This window comes from Mesoplodon densirostris, chromosome 15 (genome assembly GCF_025265405.1).
Source record: "Mesoplodon densirostris isolate mMesDen1 chromosome 15, mMesDen1 primary haplotype, whole genome shotgun sequence".
Classification (NCBI taxonomy): Eukaryota; Metazoa; Chordata; class Mammalia; order Artiodactyla; family Ziphiidae; genus Mesoplodon; species Mesoplodon densirostris.
The window spans coordinates 1,042,058-1,066,430 of NC_082675.1; the positions used below are offsets into that span (position 1 = coordinate 1,042,058).

The 24,373-nt window shown below is 52.9% G+C and overlaps 1 protein-coding gene across 10 annotated transcripts in view; it reads right to left on the bottom strand.

Annotated features, from left to right (window-relative positions):
• Nucleotides 1-577: 577 nt before the first annotated feature.
• The window catches only part of EP400 (E1A binding protein p400), a 114,566-nt gene continuing 90,770 nt past the window's right edge, over nt 578-24,373 (bottom strand). For 6 of the 10 annotated variants that reach the window (XM_060118581.1, XM_060118579.1, XM_060118577.1 and 3 more), the window contains 12 exons: nt 23,720-23,798; nt 23,367-23,612; nt 22,050-22,098; nt 21,860-21,969; nt 16,079-16,286; nt 15,809-15,969; nt 13,959-14,177; nt 11,844-12,039; nt 11,359-11,483; nt 9,756-9,902; nt 4,423-4,500; nt 578-3,635 (listed from right to left, as the gene is read on the bottom strand). In XM_060118581.1, the coding sequence (XP_059974564.1) occupies nt 3,363-3,635; nt 4,423-4,500; nt 9,756-9,902; nt 11,359-11,483; nt 11,844-12,039; nt 13,959-14,177; nt 15,809-15,969; nt 16,079-16,286; nt 21,860-21,969; nt 22,050-22,098; nt 23,367-23,612; nt 23,720-23,798 (1,891 nt within the window). In that variant the 3' untranslated portion in view covers nt 578-3,362. The remainder of the gene's footprint in view (nt 3,636-4,422; nt 4,501-9,755; nt 9,903-11,358; nt 11,484-11,843; nt 12,040-13,958; nt 14,178-15,808; nt 15,970-16,078; nt 16,287-21,859; nt 21,970-22,049; nt 22,099-23,366; nt 23,613-23,719; nt 23,799-24,373) is intronic. The other 4 variants (XM_060118582.1, XM_060118580.1, XM_060118576.1 and 1 more) reach the window with 2 other exon arrangements.

Here is a 24,373-nt window from a genome sequence, read left to right on the forward strand (position 1 = left end):
TTGCTCGTAGCTGTAGCTCCAGGGCCTAGACACACAGTATGCACTCAGTAAGCATCAGCTGAATAAACCAGTAATTGACCCATCTCTCTCTCATTAGTTTTGATTTTCTTGAAAAGCCAAGTGTTGCTTTTTTAAAAAAATTTCCACCATTAGTGATAAAGATGGCATGTAATATGCTTCAATAAATACTCGCTGCATAGGGACACAACCACAGTGCAGCTGGGAAGCGCTGCTGTCCAGTACGAGGTAGTACTGGAGAACAAGAACACTACGAAGAAAAACGCACCGGGTCCTTCCTCCTCGTGTGGCTTTGGAACACAGTGGCCAGGTGCACGTGGTCTCTGCGGAGAGAAATGGTGACTTCACTGAGAAACTCCATCCCTTCTAGTTCTGGCTACCTTCTGGGGGAGGGGCGAGAAGAAAACCTCCTTCGCAACACTAACTTGGTTTCCCTGTGTCTTGTTTTCTCTTCACACAATGAAATGAATATGACTGGTATCTTATTTTAACCTGAACAGTAGCTTTCTATGAAAGACAAAACAAAAAAGCATATAAAAAGGTCAATTTATTACACCTTTTGTCTGGTGGGATATCAGTGCCCTTTAAAACCCTACTATTCAAGTACAAATGATTGTTTACAAAGTATTTACAATTTCGGTCTCCTTCCTTTATATTTTAAAACACAACAGCTATCGGGTTACAACAGTCAACAAAAAGTCCTGAAGGTGGCAAAAGGGAAAGCCCCTGCCTCAGGAGGCTCACGCCAGCCTCCTGCGTCCCCTGGCCCTGGATCCTCCAACCACCCCCCGGCGTCCCTGGAACAAGTGTCTCTGAATAAAAGAAAAACTGCGCGACTGCTTTCCGTGGTGGCCAATTCCAGTTTGACGGTGTTTTTGCCTGCTGTCTTTATATTTCATGTTCTGAAGATTTCTCTCAATCCTTACCATGCGTTGGGTGGGAACCCTGTTCTACAAGGTAATGTGGGATTCTGACAACAGTAACAATCTGAGGAAGCCTGGAAAACATCGTCCTAAACTCAACACTTATTGTTTTTATTTTTTATTTGTGCGGTACGCAGGCCTCTCACTGTTGTGGCCTCTCCCGTTGCGGAGCACAGGCTCCGGACGCGCAGGCTCAGCGGCCACGGCTCACAGGCCTAGCGGCTCCACGGCATGTGGGATCTTCCCGGACCGGGGCACGAACCCGTGTCCCCTGCATCGGCAGGCGGACTCTGAACCACTGCGCCACCAGGGAAGCCCCACACTTATTCTTAAATATGGAAAGTTTAACCTTTAAAACAGAAATCGAAGAAAACAATACACTGGACCCTTTACCTAAATGACACTGTAGAAGACTATGAGGTCAGTGCTGACATCTAGATGTTAACTAAATCGACTGATACCAGTAACACTATTTTCTGTCCCATATTCTGCAACAGGGAATCGCTGAAGAAAACACACTTCTTTCACTCACATAGTAAGACAGGGCAGGAGTCCCACACTGCAAATAGTCAGACCCTAGTTCTGTTCTCTTAGAAAGCTTTTGAGAGATTTTTCTAAATTCTCTTCTAGTGTTCTAGATTAATAGAGGACTTCTACTCAGGCAGCTATGTCTAGGATATTCTAAACACTCAACACTTCACCATCACCTACAAAGAGACCGTCAACACCCCATGAAGGGTAAGAACAAAACCAACAGGCTGCACAAGATAACCTGAAAAGGAGAATTCCTTTCGAGTTCTGCACATTTGAGGATTTAAAAAGAAAAGTAGGAACTCTCCTCAGTACCCAGACACGAAGCACAGAAAGCCTCCTGCGTGCCGTACTCTCTCATTACAGCACGTGCTGAACCCACAATGAACAAGTTAGAAGGCAAATTATAGTGTTCTGTTTTGATATGTTCAATTAACTAGAACGTTAAATCCTGTCCACTTTGAACAACTGACCTTTACTTTTTTCCAAATTTCTCACCAAGAACTCAAAAATGAGCTGCCCGGTTGGCTTCACTAAGGGATCAATCGCCATATTACTGTCCACATATATTGATGGGAAACAAAAAAATTCGGGACAGGACACTTTCCTTTGTGTCATATAAAGTGATATAAAGGGGGAGGAAACAGACTGATGAAAAATGAAAAATCTCTCAGTATGCTGGAACTGTTCCTAAGTACACACAGACCTAACACAACCTGATTTCCTGGACCAAAACTGTAAAGGAGGCACAGAGAGCAGAGAGGGTGTGATCAGACACGCGCCTTTCGCTTGGGTGGACACTTCCAGGTAAGCAGACATCGTCAGCCAATCAAGCCCTTTGCAGTTGCCACAGTAAAAAAATAAAAACAGCAAATCCAGGGCGTCCTCTCTGCCCCTCCACCACGGGCCGCCCACCCCAAAGAGCCTGCACGGCTCTCTGCTTTATGCAGAGCCCCAAGTGGGCGATCTGCTCACGCACGAGACAGGGCCGTCTAGTGTGAAGAGTTTACCACACCCACTTCTGTGGGTAACACTTGTAGGTGCATACACACACCGCCTGTACAAGGAGGCTTCTCACCGCTGCACGTCACGCCTGGGCTGGGCACGAAAGCAAAGGGGCGACGGCAGGCCGCCCCCTTAGCAAGAGTCTCGCCTCACCGAGCACTCAGCAGTGCCATCTGCCGCGTGACAAGGCCTGCACAGCACTCTGGGCCCTGAACCATCCCGGACAGGAGCCTCACAAAGTCTGCCGGCGCTGCTTCAGTAGTCTAAGTCCAATTACAAGTTTATCCGAAACCTGGGGAAATGTCGTGGATGTGCTGGGACGGGGAGCAGCCCCAAGGGTTCCGTTTACGTGGAAACCGGTCGCTGAGGGAAGCCGCGCGCGATGCTCTTTGCAATGACAGTTCAGTCACAGATGATTCCCCTTCAACACAAGCTGGGAACGCGTCATGAATGTGCTTCAACGCACGCCAGGTTTTCCCTGACCTGAGGTGACCCACCTTTGATGTTAGACAGTCTTTCTCCTCTTGAAGGACCGTAACGTGTTTTCAGTTAGGAATAAAGAACCAGGCAGAGACAGATGCTGTCAGACCACATTTTAGCTTCATAAGGTCTATTTTATGACTCCCTGCACCTTCCAAATGGCTACTTGTGATGTGCCAGAAACACTGCACACTAACAGAGAAATTCTAAACGGCTTTCAAGACCCAGCAGTACTGCTCTGGAGGAGACACGAAACGGTGAAGCATCGAGGAAACACTGCCACCGCCGCTCTTTCAGCCACAGCCACACAACGCGGGACGGGGTGCTCGCTGAGGGCCGCGGCCCCAGGCGCCGGACGTCCTGCAGGGCACGGGCGGCCCGCCTGGGGCCGTGCCGCTCTCCCGACTAGGGGCACGGAGGCTTGGTGGGCGTCTTTAACCTGACGGCGGGGACTCTCATCTGGAGCTTGGGCTGCTGGTTCGGGCTGTCAGAGCTGGCCGGCACCTGGGCTGGGCTGGGAACACCGGGGCTCTGCAGCTGGGCCGCCGCCGTGGTCACAACTTGCTGCTGCATGAGCTTCTGCTGGACCACCTGACCTGTTGCTGTCACTGCGGGGATCATCTGGACCTGCTGCCCGGCTGCTGTCGCCTGGGTGAGGGTCACAGTCTGCGGGGAAGCCTGGACCAAAACAGAAACACATCTCCTAGAAGACGCAGATCAGGCGACGTGAAAAAGGAGACATCCTTAGGGGTGGGGGTTAGAAACCTAACTAGCGCGAATGCTTCCGTGAAACGTAAAAACTACCTGACCTGTCAAAATAGGACCTCCGGTTCCTAACCAAACAAAAACAGAAAACGAAATTATTGCTGCTTTTAGGCTACAAGTGGATGCCTCTGGGGAAATGACGACGGGCACTGGTGCTGCTGGGGTGCGGCTTCTAATACTATCTGGTTTCGTGAAATCTACATACCAGTGTGATTCTGAACAAACTAAAATTATTTTAAAGCACTGCTTTTATACAGCCACATTTTTAGCAGTAAAAAAAAACGGTAAGAACCGAAAGCTAGGCTCTGTTGGGAAGGTAAGTCCTGGCTGTCCCCAGTAGTATTTCTACGCTAAGACCCAAGGTCGATATGAACGGATTCTGTTTTCTTTCTTCGTTTCCCTAAAACGAAGGTGTGGTGGCTTCCGCTGGCAGGATGCACCGAAGGTTTACTGGCTGAAGGAAGGAGCCCAGAAATGAGCCCCCTCAGCACACGTGACACTGAGTCCAAACACATTTGTTCAGGTTTTTTTCCTGCTAGTCTCAGGATATCAAGTGTCTTCCCCAAAGTTAATTTTCTTTTCTGTATTATGATAATCACAAGCGGTTCTCTAGGAATTAAAATTCTATTTCCTCGGATGAAAAGCAAGAACTCTCTTCGTGGGAACCCCCGACAGTTGCGGGCGGGTCTCCAGGTCCTACCTGTTGGGAAGCAGAGGCAACCTGCTGGATGCTGGCCACAGGTGTCTGCTGCTGGACGACTTGAGGGAGTTTCGCAACCTTGGACAAAACAAAAAAGCCAAATGGAGATGCCAAATGAACGTGTGTGCAAATGAGATTTCTTGCCCTCTCTCCTTCTCAGTTTTTAATGCAAAAAAAAAAAAAAAAAGACGGTGGTCAGATGACACAAAATAGCAGTTCTCAAAAGTGTGCTCACCTGGAACCCCGAGAGAACAAGTTATTTCACCTTTGCACTGAGTAACGACTGCCTTCCTAATCTGTATAATCACGCGTAAGTTGAAGCTTATTATCGGTCTCACATTTCAGACAGTCACATTTTTCTTTTATAAAAATCGCTACAAGTCTATATGAGAGAGTTACATGGAAGATGGAGTGCCTGGGCGCCACTCCACGTGTGCCCCCCCTGTCAGGGGACCCAGACCAACACCAAGGTTCAGCCCTAGTCCAGAGACATCTACGCCCAAACTCTGAAGTGGTTATTTCACCATTTTTCTACATTCTTCTTCATCATGACTGAGATCTTCCTCTTTATAAAACAAAACCTTCCACCCAATGGTCACTTTTTATAAACCTGCCTATCTTGCTGTCCTGCTGTAATAAGACGATTCAGGCCACTTGTGTCTACTCAGGGCTTTGGGGACACCGGCTCACAGAAGCAGAAGGCGCTCCCGAGTGGGTAGCTGCTGGGGGCCATGGAAAGCCCCCTCAGGTCTCTAACTGGCGGAACAGGGATGAAAATAAGTCCTGCCCAAGATAATCCTGGAGGAAATGTGAAATTATATGATGTACTTGCAAATGACAAGCTCCCAAGTAAATATGAGTTCTCATGGAAATTAAAATGAATCAGAAGGCATTGACTAGTTTACTGTAACTTGAATCAAAAACTGTGAACCGCATTCACTGACATCAAAGGAACCCCTGAGTGAGCCTGTGCGCTTCCTCTGATGGGAGAGACGCTCGGTCAGCTACCGCAGCGCATGGGCCACAGCCCAGATCGGCAGCCACGAAAATGCTGAGATGGCACGCACAACACCAAGGGGACGTCTTAAAATGCATCGATAAACCTGCAGGGAGTCCAGAGCTCCTAGTGCCCAAACTTAAGCAAATGGGGGACCCTGAGCCATGAGAAGGCGCTACGGCAGCTCGTGCCCGAGACCACGTGCTGCAGGGGAAGCCTTACACTGGGTTTTCATGGCCTCCCGGGTGCAGCAAAGAGACCAAGTCCAAACCCACTCTCAGGAGGAGCTAACAAGAGGGCTGCCCGACGCCCCCCGCAGCTGCGATCCTGGCACTCAAAGGGTCTGTGAGGAAGCCGCCAGCCTTAGGCCTCGGTGCTAGGCAGGGGAGGGGGAGACACAGGCTGGCAGACCAAACCCTCAAGCCACAGCAGATGTGGTCCTGATGGTACCCATGGGAGCCCAGCACAAGGAAGAACCCACCTTCAACCCAGACCTCAAAGCCTTCCCACAAACAGAGCTTCAAGGGAAACTGGCTCACAAGAAGACAACGCCTATAATGACAAACCCCCCACAGTTCCTGAAGCAAGAACAGCAGAAACAAGTAAAATCAGATGCACACGGACTTCAAATAGAGGAATTATCAGGCACGCACAAAACAGTGTGCCGTCCTGTGCAGCCTGAAAACACGTATGGGAACAAGAGACTACAAAGACCAAGCAGACTTGAGACAAAAGCAGGACTTCGAAGAATAAAATACTTATAATCACCAAAATTAAAATTCAATAGGGCCTCCCTGGTGGCGCAAGTGGTTGAGAGTCCGCCTGCCGATGCAGGGGATACGGGTTCGTGCCCCGGTCTGGGAGGATCCCATATGCCGCGGAGCGGCTGGGCCCGTGAGCCATGGCCGCTGAGCCTGCGCGTCCGGAGCCTGTGCTCCGCAACGGGGGAGGCCACAGCAGTGAGAGGCCCTCATACCGCAAAAAAAAAAAAAAAAAATTCAATGGACAAGCTTAACAGCAGATGAGACCTAATGAAAGGAAAACCAGTGAAATGGGAGACAGGTTAGAGGACATTACTCAGAACGTAGCACAGAGAGACGATGAAAGGAAAGCACAGAGACTGAAGAGACACGGAGGGCAGGGAATGGGGCAGAGGCGGCATCTGAAGAAACAGCGGCTGCTCATTCCCTAAACTGGCAAGATAGATCAATGCCCAGATTCCAGACGATCAACCAATTCCAAGCTAGAGCGTCATAGCATTTATAAAACGCCAAAGACAAAGAAAAGATCTCAAAAGGAAACAGAGGGAGAAAAGACAGGTTACCATCGAAGCAGCGACCCGCTGGACAAACATCTGACTTCTCCTCAACAACAAAAGACCAGGAGCCAGGGAGTACTGTTAATGTGCTGAGAAAATAAATGTCCATCTAGAATTCCATACCAAGCAGAAGCATCCTTCAGGAACAAGAGTGAAATACAGGCATTTTCAAACACTATGGGAAACTCCAAAGGGTGTACTTCAAGCAGAAGAAAAGTAATTTTACATGAAAAGTGAAAATGAAACAGGATTGAAGGAAACTGCGTGATTGCAGCGGCACGTGAGTTGAGAGGGCCAGGGAGCAACAGTGTTGACAGACCAGTGCTCCAGAGCAGAGCAGAGATGGTGGTTTGTGCTATCCTTTGGAAAGGTACATGTGCACATGGAGATTTTAGGATAACCACTTAGAGAACGGAAAGAAAACATGTAATTATCAAACGAGTCAGAGGAGGAAAAAAACCCAGAATGACAAAAAATAACTACGTAACTGGAATAAGAGAAGGTAAGTAAGGCTGGAAAGAGAAAACAGAACAAGTTGAAAACCCACACAAAATGGAAGCTAAAGGCCGTTCCACCCAGGCCTCACCATAAAGGGAGTGAATGTGTCACAGGTAAAGGACCAAAACTGAGACGCGGGACAATGACAGTGAGGCGGCATCCAGCGACCGTTTCTGTGACATGGGTGGAGTTCTCGGCATGAGGCACAACAGGCTGCCTGACCAAAACAGTACTTCAAGATAATAAAATGTAAAATTTTAATTTATGTGCAGCTAATAACAGAGCACCTAATGTAAAAAGCAAAGGAATATAAGGAAAAACGGATAAACCCATAACCAGAATGGGAGGGTTTTTTTTTTCCTCCATTTTTTTGGCTGTGCCAAGCGGCATGTGGCATCCTCAGTTCCCCGACCAGGGATGGAAGCCGCGCCCCCTGCAGTGGAAGCACGGAGGCCCAACCACTGGAGCGCCAGGGGAGTCCCAGAATGGGAGATTTTAACTCACCCCTCTCATAACGGACAGACGAAGCCAACTAGTAGGCACAACACCCCGGATAAACCTGACCTGGAGGTGACAAAGGGACCCCGCGTCGCCACAAAGCACGTCTCAGCGCACTTCACCGCAGGATCCGTGCTGGGCCGGGTGTGGCGCGTGAAGAACAGCGGAGGGTTTGGCCCAGGACAGGCTGAAGGTCAGGGAAGACAGAACTGCTGTCCCAGAGCTGCAGGAGGAGGGGCTCAGGTACCAGAGACACACACCTCCAGGGGGCCGTCCAAAGGCAGCCAGCATTAAAACCCTGGGCGGGATGAGAGCTGGCCGCAGATGCGAATCTGGACTCATGGGCACAGAGATGGGCTCAAAGCCTCGAGGCTGGAGGGACCACGAGGGGAGGGGTGCAGACAGAGGGTTTTTAAAAAGACAAAACACCACAACCAAAGGAACAAAAAGCTGTAGCAATCTAGATAAAGAAGAGAATTTTCTTACTGTGCTGAAGGGTGATTTAAAAAACCCAACCCGCAAGAACGACCACGAGGAGAACGATGTGGCCGAGCTTCCTGTCTGCGCCTGTCACACTGCCTTGTGGGCATCGCCAGCACGACGAGGCGGGAATGAGAAAGAGAAGGCCGAAGGGGAAGATGCGGCCGCCAGGACTCACAGGTGATGTGATCGACACAAGGGAAACGCAAACCAACTAGAACAGATGGAGGCTGTGGGATGCAAACGTCAACACACAGTGTCCTAGAGACACAGACAAGAAGAGGGAACTTAGAGCAGAGTATCAGAAAATGCCCTTACTTAGGGATAAATCTAATACACGCAGTAAGATCTTTATGGAAAAATATCGGAAAACTTACTTAAAGGGCATTAAAGAAGATTTAAACAGCAAATGAGGTATCATGTTGGTGAATCTGAAGTCAAGGCTATAGAGATGTCCACTCTCCCCCAAACTGATCTACAGAGTCAATGCAGTTCTAACAAAAACCCCATCAGTTTTGACCACAGTGTGTATACTAAATAAGCTGACTCAAAATCGATACGGAAGTGCAAAGAGCCGGGAAAGCAGGACGTTCCCGACAGCCGGAGGTGGATGCCGAGAATCATCATGCAGCAGAGTGATGAAGAGAGGGCAGTGTGGGCTCACAGGGACCGAGACCACGGTGCTGAAGAGAAGCCCCCGAGGAACCGCACGTCACGCGTGCCTGGTCACACGGTGGGCCGGGGGAGAGAAGGGACTCCTGAATGAGTAGTGTGAAAGTAACAGGGCGTTGTGTTCACGTGGAAAACTTAAAACTGAGCCCCTATTTTTGGATCATCTCCAAAAACCAATTCCAGGAAGGTTAAAGACATAAATGTGAACAAAAAAATTATCAAGTTTTTAGAAGATGATCTAGGAAACAGCACCATGACTTCTGGGAAGGATTTCTTAAGCAAAGTGCAAAAGGCACTATTCAGACACAAAAAGATTGATAAATTCCAATACACTAAAATTCAGAAGCTCTGTTCGTAAAGTGAGTGAGCAGATAAGGCACAAGCTGGGAGAAGTGTGGCACACAGACCCAAAGGCAGACACCCGGGACATACAGCCCCACCGGGAAGCCCCCGAACAGGCTCGTCCCAAGGGAGGGGCCCCAACGGTCAGCAGATTCGCACCGCTGCCAGAGGAAGGCAGACGGCAGGTCGGCACGGGCCGAGGCTGAGGGACCACAGGGGCTCGGCGGGTGCGCGTGCCCACAGCCCCGCACCCCGACCCGGGCGTCACGCATGCCAGGACCCAGGAGACATGCAATGCCGGACTGGCCAGTGCCGGGCAGCCGGCGGCAGCGGAGGGACAACCACGACCCCTGGAGGAACCTCAGCAGCACAAAGGCTGCCACCGCAGCAGGACCTGAGCGCGGTCCCCAGGCCACGCTGCGGGGCCCCATGACGCTCTCCATGGGGCGCTGGTTGGCGGCGTCCCCCTGCTCTACCTCCGAGCGCCCGCCGCGTCTGCTCCCAGCCCTCGGGCTCCCCGCTGCTCACCTGGATCTGGGTCTGCACCTGCTGGGTCCCAGCCAGTTTCTGGGCCTGGGAGATGGGCGTGGTGAGAAACTGGGTTTTAAGGGCAGGCTGGGTGGCGTAGGTGACCTTCTGTGGTTGGCCCTGAGCGGCAATCTGCTGTGCCGTGATCTGAGGAAAGAGAGGCCACCCAGGGTTGGAGCAGGCAAGGCTCTGGGTCCCCTTCTCAGAGCCACCGGGCCTCCTCCGTGGGCCCCGACTGCCCCCGGACGCCCACAGCGTGACCACCCCGGCTCCTGGCCCATCTCCTCCCCTGCCGGGCGGTCCCCTCACGGCCCAGGCTGGGCTTCATCTCCATCCTCTGCGGCACCTGGTGCCACGTCTGCTCATCATGTAAGCGAGCGAACATGACAATACAGGAAACACGCACAGTTTCCCAAATCTAACTTGAAGAATTTGGCCCATACTCAAAACTATTTAGCAAAAAGAGAAACAAACCTGTACGCACAATCTTTACACATTTAGTCTAATTTTCAGTTTTCCCTGCCAGGAGCGTTTAAATACTATTCAGAAAGCCATGCGTGTATGTGGCCCATATACTCGGTTTACAAAGCCACAGCTATGGACAGTTTTAACGTCTCAGAAGTCTTCTTTCAAGTTATGTGAACATACCGACGGGCACTTTGGCTAAAGCCCTTCTCCTTCTCTTTCAGACGTGGGCTAAGCCTCCGCGATGACCCAGCCCGGTCTCCGTCCTGTCACAGTGCCTCCCAGCCCGCACGCCCCTCCCCGGAAGTCACTTCACGTCTCTGCGCGTCTGTCAGTCTCTGGGAAGGAGCACCAGTCGCCTGCAGAGCCCTCAGCGCACGGGGACAGTGCGCTGGCTCGCTCCGGTTCAGGAAACAGCACAGATACCACACGAAGTTCAAGAGCCAAGACGTCATCATCTGGGCGTCAGGCTCTGTGTCACCAGGAGCAGATAAGGCAGAAGCCCCGGGGAGCAGAGGGCCTTGCACTCTGTCCCCGCTCGCCAGCGCAGCCCCGAACCCCCGCCTCCGAGGAGGACGCGCCTCTGGGGCCTCAATCAGCTCAGAGCTACCTCCCAGCCTTCTGAGTCAGTCGCTGACAGCACTCCCCTCACAGTACCCCTTCCCCTCTCTCCCCTCCCTCCATCCATCCGCTGATGGCGAGCACGTGTGTACACACGCGCGCGCACACACACATGCACACACACACGTACACACACACACGCACACACACACACACGGAGATGGTCCTCAGCTGGCTCCTGTGCACCCAGATGGGTCGCACACCAGGAGCTACACCTGCTTCCCTGAGTCCTTCCGGCCCCTCCCAGTCATGCAGTTCCACAGCCTGCGTCCTTCACAGTTGCCCCCACGAGCCCGCAGTACATGGGGGCTCCCCCTCTCGTGAACCGCGCCCTCCCTCCAGGGCCAGCCCCAAGGCCGTCCTCTGTGCGGCCCAAGGCCACAACCACGGGGTCTCCGGTGCGTGGAGGCCAGGCAGCCAAGCAGGGCCGGTTCAGGACCCTCTCCACCTCCGTGCATCCCACGCTTGGCAGCGGGACCCGACTCACGTAAAGAGGGGACAACCAGGAATCCTGTACCTTCTGCTGGACGGCGGCTGGGCCTGGGGCGGCTTGTGGCTGGATGGCCTTCTGCTGCTGGACGGCTTGCTGCTTGAGCTTCAGCAGCTGCTGGACGTGCACAGGCTGGGCCACGACAGTCTGCCCTGAGAACACCGATCAGGTCATTTAATCACAAGCACCGAGTAGGGACAAGGTCTCAGGGCTCACAGTGAATTCAGCTTCAGTGATTTCTGTACAGAAAACTACACGCTGAAACGATGCTGAGCTAAATAAAGCCTCCCTTACATCTGCTTAAAATGCTTCTAGGTTCACAACAACATTTGGACAAAGGCTGGGGAAGCTAAGAAAGTGAACGGTTAAATCGAGGGACACTTCTGCTGAAATACACCGTGACACACCCGAGACGGCTGTGGGCCACAGCTACTAACTAGAAGAGGCCTGTCAGCCCCACTCAAGGCTGCACGCAGAGCGGTGGGGGGCGAGGGGTGGCATGAGACAGGCACCTGTGGCTTTCTGGGGCTGCCCGATGGCCACACTGATCCCAGCGACGTTCATGGGCAGCGTCGTGACGCCCGGCGAGGACACCACGGCTGCGGGCACCGACACCACCGGGGGCTTCGTCAGGGCCACCTGGGCCGGCTGGGTCACCGGCGCCTGCATCTGCCCTTGGGCCTGCAGCTGTGAAGTGGGGACCCGGGTCTAGACAGTAAAAACAATGGGAGAGTCCAGAGACATTCAGCATTGCACACATCTGCAGACATTCCCCCACCAGCGGTCAGGTGGTGAGAAACTGACACATTCACAAAGGTGCCGCGTGGCGGGCAGCTAATGGAAAACAGCTCACTGTGGGCCGCCTACGTGCCCTGACCGTTGCCAGCGGACACAGGGAGCGGGGCTCGGCAGCCCCCGGACGCCCGGGCGCACTGCTGCTCGGATGCGCTCCTGTCCCACAGCGAGCGTCTCTGCCTCCTGCATCTCAGGGCCTGACAGCACCCGCTCCGGCCTCACTTCCTACGCTCGTCTCCTATCCCTCAGCGGCCACGGAAGATCAGCCCGAAATCACGGCCTCGGCCTCCACCTCCTGCGACTTGCTTATCACTCGGCTACCAAGCACTTTTTTCCTTAAATTATATTTTTTAAAAGGAAAACGGAAGTAGATCCGTTTTTATACATACAAAAACTCAGACTACCTAAGAAAATACGAGGAAGTAAAAATCAGCCCTAACCCTAAGGTGCCCACGTGTGAATGTGGAAATGAGACCCCGCCCACCAGACCTTGTCCTTATCTGTGCGGCTTGCCAGGAAGGTGTGTAAAATGGGATGAATTCTAGATATCTGTAACCTGACTCTCCTCCTCTTACAACAATCCTTTTCCAAAGCTGCGTGCTATTCCATGCGTGCATGCTGTACAGTCTATTTATAGTCAACTCCTCAGTAATGGAGATTCAGGTCCCCCTAACACTCCTGGTACAAGTTTGTACGTTTATTACTTTGTACTTGTTCTATCATTTCTTAAGGATATAGCAGAGATAGAATCACTGGGTAAAATAAGGGGCACATTTCTTAGCTCAACTGACTACAACCTCTGCAGAGGGAGCCGGTTCCTGCGGGCAAGCCCTGCCCGAGGCGTGGGCTGCCCCAAGGCGGGCCATCGTGCGCCTGCTACTCTGCTCGTTCGAACTGGCATTTTCTTGTGAACACAGGTAACACCAAGCTTGCTTTCACAGTTTTTATCCGCTTCTATCCCCTCTCTTACAGTCTTAAAGTGGAGTGCAGCACACGGGATGCAGAGCCTGGGCCCCCACAGCCCCAGGTCACAGCTGTGCTGCGGGTGACAAGCTGTAGGTCTGGCTAAGCTCCTGACGGTGTCTGCCTCGGCTTCTGCACCTGCAAACCGGAGCTGGCATCACAGCGCCCACTCCTGCCTCGGCACCGTCAGGTGACAGGTGGGGCGCCCACAGCAGCGCCCGACCCCGAGCAGGGTCCCTAATGCTAGCCGTCGCCAGTGCCAGAAAGGGAGCCGCCCGCGCTGGGCATGGGCCTGCCTGACGTGACAGCGTCTGGGCTCCAGGACACCCCCTCGACACGTGCCGAGTGTAGCTGGCGTTCCCAGACACCCCTTCACCCCACCATCGTCCCCTCCTTCAGAAACCTTCGATGCCTCTCCGGGCCTGCAGAGCACCGCGACCCCTGAGCCTGGCTCTGGGGCCTCCCTCGCCCCTCCACCTCCCCTCTGCTCTGACCCCACGGGCCTCGTGCCTGGCCCCTGCCCCAGCAGCACCGGGACACCTTCCAGGGGCCACATCTCGCCCTCCCGTTGCCCCCCCACGTAAAGCCTGCCCTCTCTCCGTGGTCGGGCTCGCTCCCCACCCCAGCCCCAGTCTCTCAGGCCACCATAAGCTCTGCGACCCCGACATTCTGGAAAGCGTGACTGTGTCAACGTCTCCCACGTGCTGCTTCGCCCTCTCCGAGGAGAACTTAAGTTCCTGGGGGAACGACCGTGCCTTTACTTGTCACTCCGCCACCACACCTGCAAGGGCCTGAGCGAGCCACCACGGTTCGGTTAAAACGTAAGAAGACGCTGCTCTGGAAAAAGAAGCGTATCGACCGGAACTTACGAGCCGGGCCACCTGGAGGTTGGCCACGGTGGTGCCCGTGAGCAGGGCGCCGGGCCTCGGGGCCGTGACCGTGGTGAGCTGGGGGCTCTGCTGCTGCGTGGGCTGCGGGGGCTGCAGCTGCACTTGTGCCGTTGGCTGCGGGGGCCCCGGCGGGGCCTGCGCTGGGGGCGCCTGCTGGGGCAGCTGCAGTTTCTGCTTCTGCACTTTGATCAGGTGCTCCTAGAACCCAGATAAAGTCAGCTTTGCATCAACGTCAACCGCATGCCGTTTCGTACATAGCTTGGTGCTAAGTTACTGGTCTACCACCCGTTCAGTGCCGAAGGAAACAGTTGCTGATGTGCAGTACGCAAACCATCCTCCAGGCCTTGCCAACACTTCTTAAACGTTCCCTTTTACCACGGATGAAAACTAGCAACAGTGATTCTCACGGATGAGCAAATGCATAGCAAAACTTCTGGGCTCTTATCGCTTACAAGCAAGGCGGTTCAAGCCTGCAATACCACCAAAAATTCCTTAAGTCTTAAAATCGTAGTCCCTCTTGAAATTGTAAAACGTACTCTAAGATAAGCATTAGCTCTAAACTTTGTACTCCACCTGTCTCCAAATGAAAGTTTAATTGGTAAATAAACCCATGTCTCTAAAAGAAGTCAAAATATCAAGATAAAGATAGCTCAGGAAATATTTTAGGGGATAAAAATGTTTTAAGGAAACTTATATTGAATTATTCATGACCGTCCGATCTTGTTCAAGGTGCTGAAAAAGAAAAGGACTTTGCCACTGGTTTAGGAGAGGGAAGGGAAGGGAGTAACAGAACCAGGCAAGCGAGCCGGTGCGTGGGGCTCTGAGCAGCTGCAAGAGGGGAGCAGGGGCAACTGAAGGCCCCGCTGCCTTAGAGCGCGAGGAGCGGGGGGGGCGGGGTGGGAAGTGAAGGCCGTGGGGCAGGAGCGGAGGAGACCAGCTCTGACAGCTCGCCTCTGCTGGGCAGGGCGACCCTAACTCAGCGCTGTCTGCTGGCCGCCAGCTTTCGCGGCGACAGACACGTTCTGGAGCTGGGCTGTCGAATGTGGTAGGCACAGCCACGTGTGGCCTTGCGCCCTTGAGCTGTGGCTGGTGTGATGGAGGACGGAACGCCTCGTTTCCCTGGTGCGCATTCGGGTGCCTCCGGGGCGAAGAAGTCTCAGCTGGTGCTCGCACGTCCTCACTGCCCTCCAGCGCCCTCGCCCCCTCTGTCACGCGCAAGGGGCAGGCCCGAGGTCAGGTACTTACTGTGGCAGGCCCGACAGCGAGCTGGAATTCTGAAGTACCATCTTGCTTTTATTACACATTTTTCTGGTTACTTTCTATGTTGAGTATTAATGCTTTTCCATTTGTGGCAGGAATATAGTATTTCCTTTTAAAATGAATGTGTTTACTCATGTAACAGCACAGGTCGTACACAGATTGGCAAAATTCAGGAACATCAGCGCTCAAATGAGAGAAACAATACTGCACGTGAACTATTCCTCAAGAAACCAAGTCTTCACCACCTCATCTCTTAAAATGGTTGAGAAATACTTTTCACTGACATTTTCTCAGGTTGGGGAAAGGGTCCCTGGAGCCTGAGCACAGAGCACAAGCAAGCGAGTGGGAAGATGAATCCAGAAACGGGGATTAAGGCCTCAGAGAGCTGTGAACAAGCTGGTCGCATGATCATGGAAGCGGCCCTGTGTGCAAAGTGATTTCTAAAGACAACACAAACACACTTCCCACATAAAGACGATGGCAGATTGTGCAAAACACACTCTGAATCACAGGACACACCAAGGCATCAGCACACAGTGTGTGCGTTCGGTTTTCTAGAGGACGCTCACCGGTGTCAACTTGCCCACCGCCTTGATCTGCGTCGGCGCCTGGGCCTGGCCCTGGATCTGCGGGACCTGCACCTGGGAGGCCTGCTGCTGCTGCTGCTGCTGCCGCAGGAGCTGGAAGTGCGCGGGCGTGATGGTTTTCCCCGGAAGCTGGACCCCTGTGGCTGAAGAGGTCGTCTGGTGAGACTGCGGCCCCGCACACGTGTGCAAGCCTAAGCCCTAAGGGGCCTGAAGAGCGGGGCAGGCCACACAGGAAACCAACCCTGCCTTTACCTTGGGACACTTGAGTCACCAAAGATCGGGTCGGGGTCTGCACCGGGGTCAGGCTGGTAGTGACCACAGCCGAGGCCGTCACCGAGGTGACCGCTCGAACACCCTGAGTCGGTGCCAGGGACACCATGTCGGACGTGGCCGTGGCTGGGGACCCAACTGCTCGAGGTTGGGTGTGGACCACCTGGGCAGGAGCAGAGCCTCCCGAGGTCTGGAAGAGGCGAAGAGAAGAAAACTGTCAGGCTGCTGCGCAACATTCAAGACTCTTCACAGTCGTCGGGTGGAGAGAAAAGGGCACCAAACTCTAAATCCTAGAAAACGAAGCACATTCCAGATTCTGGCCTTTTGACAGAGTGCTGAGAGACTGTTTCCCTTGTGAACTCAAAGCCTGTGCCTAGGGCTAGCGTGGATGGGTCGCCCGCAGAAGGGAGGATCACGACGCTGCCGCCCCCAGTCTAAAACACTGCCCGTCCCCGTCCCGCTGTCCTCGCTCAGAAGACCTTTTGGTCCCAGAAACCATCTAGATGCCCGTGTTTATCCCCCGGAAACATACAGGCCCCTAACCCCCCAGGGCCATCCCCAGCCAGGTGCGGAGGGCGCAGCCCCGGACCCACGCGGCGTCTCGACTTGGCCTCGCTGTGTCCTCGTCCCTTGGCGCTACGGCTGCCGCAGCCCCTCAGCGGACTGGGCCCAGCTCCACCGAGTCCGCCTCTGAAAACACCCTGAAACGTGACGCTGGCCCCTGCTGGCCCCCTTGGTGCAGATGGTCATTATGTTTTCCCATTTAGTTTGCTTGTCCCTAATCTTACATTTCATTACCTACATATCCGAATCCAAATCCAATACCTTATTCTGTGCTTTCTAGTCAACTTGCCTGCTCCGTGTTCCTTTTAATCACCTCTTGCCTTCCTGCAGGTTACTTTCTTCTCATCCCACTTTCCCCTCCCAAAGTTTGGAAGTTATACTCTGTTCTTATTCTTTTGGTGGCTTGTCTAAAAATTGTATCAAGAACTTAACAAAAGCCTAATCCATCATTTCACACTTTTCCTGAACAATAAAGGGATTCTGGAATGTTTCAACATCCTTAGCCCTGCTCACGTCATTGTATCGTGTGTTATGTCTGCCTTTGTTGACCCTACAGTAAGTTACTGTTGTTTGTAAAGTCCATTTTCACCTCAATTAGTTCATTTAGTCGAGATCTATAGGGAATTCTCTTAGGTTTTGTTTGAAAATGTTTGTTCTTCAAGGTATTTTCAGGGCTGGCAGTTATATTCTCTGACTACAGTGAACATGTCATTCCATTCCAGGAGCTAGTTCCTGGCTTCATTACTACTGCTGAGACGTAAGCAGCTGTACCTCTGAAGGCAACCTGACTTTTTCAGGCCGCTCTGAAGACCTCCTTGTCGCTGGCATTATGTAAGCGTGGAGTCCCTTTCGTCATCCCCGACCGGGATTAGCTGAGCTTTGGTGTGTATGGATCAGTGTCATCAATCAGTTCTGGGAAACTCTTACATCTTCACGTACTATCTCTGCTCAGCTTCCTCTCTGTCTGGAACTCGGATTAACCTCTGATTACATCCTCTCACTCAGTCTTCCATGGCTTTAACTTCTCGTCCGTACTCCCACCTGCTGTCTCCCTGCGCTGCATTCGGGGTAACGTCTTCTGATTTACCTTCCAGTTCACTAACTCTCTCTTCAGCTGTGTGGAAAGTGATATTAAGCCCGATTATAAGATATTTATTTTTCAATGCTGGTAACCATACTTTTCATTTCTTAAAGTTCTCTATATTCTTTTAAGTATAGTTTCCTGGTTTTTACAGACATTCGCAAGCTTCTCTTTTACTTCTTTAAAATAGCAAGTATAATCGTTTTGTAATCTATGCCTGATAACCCCACCATCTCAAGTCTTTAAGGATCTGCCCCGTGTCTGTTGTTTCTGGTGGTTCTCACTCATGGTGCCCTCTTTCCGTGTGTGTTTGGTTATCTTCTATTATATGTGGCTCATTATACTTGGAAAGCATTGTGGACATTCTAAAAAGTCCAGGATGAAGGCACATTCCTCCAGAAAATCTGCATTTGATTCTGGCCACTTACCCAGGAACACTGCTCATCCAGCTCTATGGCACATGATTTGAGGGGCTTTGGGAGCCCTTTTGGGGAGCCATCAACGTGAGCTGCAAACTGACAGCTGACTTGGGGCTAGAGCTCCACGGGAAGAGCCCCCGCCCCACCCTCTGCTCAGCATGATGGATTTTACTTCTGGTTCACCCTGCCTGAAGGGCTTAGCCACTTGGGGGCCTGTCTCAAGGCATCAATGCCTCCTTTTAGACTCTCCACCTGGGTGAGTTGAGCCTTGGGCTTGAACAGGGGGTCCCCCTGTCTGAGAAGGTGAAGTGTGCTCCAAGGCGGACACAAGGGCACCCTGTGTATCTCTCTGGGTTGCCTCTTCCCTTAGATTTTGGCCTAATAATTATTTACTCTTTTGTCAGCTCCTTGAAATTTTGAAGAGGATATTTAAAAATTTTATCCAATAATTTCATTTCTTTTCATTAGGAGAGTGGTATAAATATCTTAACTCACCTTATCACCAGAAACAGAAGTCCTTTCCCGCACGACTGAAATAGCTTTCTCTCTACCTTTTCGGCAATAATCTACTCTACACATAAAACATCACATGAATTTCCCTAAAACACACCTCTGCTCAAAGATTCTCAAGGGCTCCCCATCGCCTGGTGAATGAAATCCACATTCTTCAGCCTGAAATCCAAACACCATGACAGCCTAGGTTCACTGTCGCCCAAGACCAAGCACGCACAGCTGCTCAAGAGCCTCTGAGAGGTTGTGGGAACCACCACGCCTCTGCTGATGCATCTTGTGCTCCATCCAAACAGAACCGCTTGCTGTGCCCAGTATACACCATTCACATTCCCACCACTGAAACTTTGCTTGTACGACTTGCCCTGCCTTCCAAAGAGCCATTTCTGTGGATGACATCCCCCTATTCTGTGGAAGCCCAATGCTCCCTTCTCCAGAAAGCCTCCCTGTCATCTGTACCTCTTTTAGGTGCGGCCACAGGACTGACTGTAAGAACCCCATGAAAGCAAGCCATGTGTGAGTCCTACTTCTAGCCCACATCACCATGGAAAGTATCTTGTCTGTAAGAGCTGTTCAAAAAATACATTGCGGATAAATTGCTTTATCTTTTAAAAATATGACCACAGAAATAGGTCTTTTCAAAATAAAATACCAAGTGCAATGATTTGGGCTTGCCAGCCTCACAGAAGTAGTGACACTGGTCATAGGAAATGATCTTAATGCCACAAGCCTAACTAATAGCTTCTGTATTCAGTGAAGTGGCTGAGTCTAAAGTGGTTTATTACAAAGTAGAAAGAAAAATAAACGAAATAAGCCAAAGTCACATTCTAGAAAAACTGTTTTCATATTTACTTTACTGCTTAGAGTATTCTAATTTTTTAAACCCGATTTATTGAGGTGTAACTCACGTACAGTAAAATTCACCTGTTTCAGGAATACAGTTCTATGAATTTTTATAAATGTGTAAGGCCGAGTGGCCACCAGATAGATACAGAGCATATTGTTTTCCGTCCCTAAAGCCTTGCCTTTTCCATGTGGTTTAAATGGAATCACACACATATGAAGGCTTTCAAAACTCCTATCAGCCAGCACAAGGCCACTGAGCTCTCCCGTGCAGCCGCACGTGCCAGCAGTCTCCTGCGCCGCTGGGCAGTGCCGGACGGCACGGTTGCACCACCTTCCCTTCCGCTCACCTGCTCAAGGACATCTAGGCTGTCCCCTTAGGTCGTAATTATGAACACAGCCGCCAAACACATTCATGCTCAGGTTTTTTTGTGCAGACGTGTTTTCATTTCTCCTGGGAGAAAACCTAGGAGTGGAACTGATAGGTTGCAGAGTAGGTGTACGTTTAATTTTGTAAGAAATAAACCGTTTTCCAGACTGACTGCTAAGGTTTTGCATTCCCATCAGCAACGAGAATTCCAGTTGCTCTGCATCCCCGCCAGCATTTGGTACTGCCAGGTTTTTCTTTTTTTAAAGCCACTCTCAGAGATGTGTAGCAGTAGATCACTGTAACTTTAATTTACATTTCCCTAATGACCAACAATGTTGAACATCTTTTCCTATTTATTTGCTATCCATATGGTGTGTATGTGTGTATATATATCTGTATGTAACTTCCATGGTGAAGTAACTGCTCAAGTCTTTTTGTCCATTAAAAAAAAATTTTGTCCACTTTTAAAAGTTGTTTTGTTATTATTGATTGAAAAATCTTTGTATAATCCAAGTACCAGTCTTTTATCAGATATGTTCTTCAAATATTTTCCATGCCTTGCTTTTCATTTTATTAACAATATCTTCCAAAGAACCGAAGTTCTTGATTTGATGAAGCCTCATTTATTTTTTTTCATAATTTGTAGGCTTTTGGTATCCTAGGAAATCTTTGCCTAAAACCAAGCAAAGATGTTCTCTGTTTTTTTCTAGAAATTTTATAGTTTTGGGTTTTACACTTGGGCCCACGATCCACTTTGAGTGACTTTTCATATACAGTATTAGTAACAGTTCAAAGTTCATTTGGCTTTGAACGGCTCCCCAGTTCCTCCAGCACCATTTGTTGAAAAGACTGCCCTTTCTCCATTGAAATCCCTTGGCACTCTTTTTTTTTTCTTTTTAAATTTTATTTATTTTTGGCTGCGTTAGGTCTTCGTTGTAGTGCACAGGCTCCTTGTTGCGGTGGCTTCTCTTGTTGCGGAGCACGGGTTCTAAGCACGTGGGCTTCAATAGTTGTGGCTCGCGGGCTCTAGAGCGCAGGCTCAGTAGTTGTGGCGCACGGGCTTAGTTGCTCTGCGGCATGTGGGATCTTCCCGGACCCGGGCTTGAACCCATGTCCCCTGCACTGGCAGGCGGATTCTTAACCACTGCGCCACCAGGGAAGTCCCTCCCCCCGGCACTCTTAGTAAAAATTAATCAACTATGTACATGTGGGTCTATTTCTGGACTCTCTATCCTACTCCATGGATCTATGTGTCCATCCTTTTCCCAACACCACACTGTCTAGTTCACTACCAACAACACCTTCATAGGAAAGACATTTCTCAGAACCCAACAGGGACATCACTCTATTTGCCAAAGCACTGCTGACTTTGAAGCAGCTTCTCACTCAGGGCACATGTTGTCTTTAGATCTGTGACTAAACTGGAACTCAGGATGTAAATGTAAACTCCTTATTTTCTGTCGTTTATTTTTGTTTTCTATGGTGACACCACAGACGGCAGGTGTGTCCAGGTGAGCGCCCTGTCTCCTTCTGGTTACATGCTCCGAGGTCTTGTGGCTCTGCGTCTCTCCCTCTGCCCAGACCTGGCCCCTTCTTGCTTCCCACGCATGGGCCTAGACACCCATAAACACACTGCCCCGCCTTGTGCCCCGCTGTGCAATGGCGCCACGTCCACACACACGGGCAAACCTGCCGCTACGGCACGTGGGCACCCTGTCCGTGGAGTTGGAGACGTGCCCTCGCACCCCCTCCCTCCTCCTGGACCCACGGTGGGGGATTTCAACACTCTCTCTCCCAGAAGGCACACGTGGAAAGCATCCTCTGCACCCCTCAATGTCCTCGGTATTTTATGAAACGCAAACAAGATCAGGACTTTCCGTACCAATGGAATGGAATTTTTTAAAGAAGCCAACAGCTACTGCAGTGTCCTGGGTCATGTGGGCCACCAAAAGCACCCACGAGCAGGGACAACTCACAGTCAAGGCTCCAGGTGCCACGGGTGAAGCGAGGCGCTTGTTAATGGACTGGAAGGTGGCCGCGGGGACGCCGGCGATGGTGTTCACGATCACGTTTCCGCTCACCGTGCCTGCGGGGAGAGGGCGTGAGGTAGGAGAGCAGGGAAGAACTCACCTCCAGTCGCGGCATCTCACCCGTGTGACTTCTTACCCGTGGGCATGCTTGTCCCTGTGACGGATGTCTTGATGGCTCCTGCCTGCTGAAAACAGAAAGCCATTTGAATTTCCGGTCAAGCTCCGCCCTGCGTAAACACTCCAAAGCCCTCCCCCTCATCAGGATCGAATCCAAACTCCTGGTCACGGTCACTCGGCCACACGGCTGACTTCAGCCCCCTCCCCCCACCTCCTCCCGCAGTGCTGAGTCTGTCCCTCGGTCACCAGGCTCTGGCCACACTGACCCTTCCGAGCCCCACGCCTGCCAAGTTCAGGGCCTCTGTACTGGCTGTTTTCCATTCTTTTCTGACTGACTAATGTCACTTGGCCGCAGCCCAGGGATCAGCCCTGCAGAAGGTCTCTTCCTGACCACCCACCACTGTTCTCCTGGGCAGGGAGCAGCCCTCACACCAGGCAGGTGCTTAGTTTTCTGAACAACGAAGGACGGAGCTGCCAAGTGCTCATCGAATGCCACTGCGGCAAATGTAACAAAGAACACGGGGTGGAAATGACCCCGTACGACAAGACCATCCCGCGCCTGGCAGCAGTGCTTCCCCACGTGGGACTCTAACGTGTCACCAGGCACACGCAGAGAGGGAACGCGGCAGGGCACGGCGGCGACAGCGCGGGGTGCGTAGGATCGACACGCTGCCTTTCCTTTTTTTTTTTTTGTGGTATGCGGGCCTCTCACTGCTGTGGCCTCCCCCGTTGCGGAGCACAGGCTCCGGACGCGCAGGCTCCGGACGCGCAGGCTCAGCGGCCATGGCTCACGGGCCCAGCCGCTCCGCGGCATATGGGATCCTCCCAGACCGGGGCACGAACCCGTATCCCCTGCATCGGCAGGCGGACTCTCAACCACTGCGCCACCAGGGAGGCCCTGCCTTTCCTTTTTTATGCACTTCACCACCTTCCTCTCGCGGGCACTGAAGATGCACACGCGTGTGCACAGCTCTGAGGGAAAGTGGGGCAGGGTGGGGAGAGGGAAGTCTGCACTAACAGTACCTGCCCTTCGAGTCTGTAGGGACAAGAGAGGGCGACCTCTTCACGCTTCACAAAACCCTAATTCCACACCTCCCGCTCACCTCCACCTAGAAGAGTGACCTCGTCTCCCACATCACTGCCCAGTTAACCCAGCCCAGAGGGCGGAGCTGACCCAGCACGGGAGAGACGGAGTGAGGCACGTGCTTCCTCGAGGGGGAGACTGGGGGAGACTGGGCCGGCCTCCCACTTCCTCTGAGAGGAGGGTCCGCGGGCTGGAAGCCGCAGGACCCTGGACCGGGGCACGCTGGAGCCGACCGCTCTGTGGCCTTCTCACCAGCACTGCAGCGCTGCCCACCGTCGTGATCGCGGGGGGCGCCTTCGGCGGGGGCGGCGGGGGCTGCGCCGGGGGCTGCGCCTGGGCCTGGGGCTGGACGGCGGGCGGCCCCGCGGGCTGCTGGCTGCCGGCCGACGGGGGCGGGGGCAGTGGCGGGGGCGGCTGCTGCGGTGGCGGCGGCTGTGGCGGCGGCGGGGGCGGCGGCGCCACGGGCGGCTGCTGCGCCTTCTGCTGGTCTGCCAGCGCCTACGGGGCAGGAGGGAACGGAGCCGTGTGGAGGAGCTGGCCCGGGCGGGACCCCCAGCCCCCGGCCCCCCTCGCGGCCCTCCCGCTGCCCGCTGTACCCCACACACCTTTTTCTCCTTGGCGATGCGCTCTGCCCGGAGAGACGCGACCTGAATAGGAGGCAGGGGTTTGTCGTAGTTGATTCCACTAAAGACAAGGGAAAAACGAGAAATAAACTGCGAGTTCTAAGTAGACAAACGCGCTAGAAATCCAAAGTCCTCATTTCCCACGACGCCGGGTGCCGGGACGCCGAGGCCGGGGCCCGAGCGGCTCGGTCCTGGAGAAGAGGGGCTGCCAGTCAGCCCCAGACCCCGGCAGCTCCCACTCCCTCGCGGCAAGGACCACCTGCCAGAGGCGGGCCTGGGCCCGGTCCCCCGCGGCAGCGGCACCTGGCGTGGCGCCTGAATACCACGCGTCCCCGAACACGTGGGGCAAGAAAGCCCCTCGGCGCCCTGCTCTTCACCGCAAAGCAACCGGCCCCGCCCCCCAAAGCCAGGCCCGCCCCCGCCCGCACTGAGCGCCAGCCCTTGCCCTGCGGAGGGCAGCCGGCCACCTGCCCAGTGCCGTGAGCGCCCCACAGCCCTCTGCAGCCTCTCACAGAACCCTTGCTTCCAGGGGCTCCTGGGCTCCCAGCCCACCACGGTCACCTACCAGCCTTGAGTCCTGCCGCAGGGAGGCTGGCTGTGCCCTCACGCGCCGCCTCTGCATTTCCGGGCAGCGCA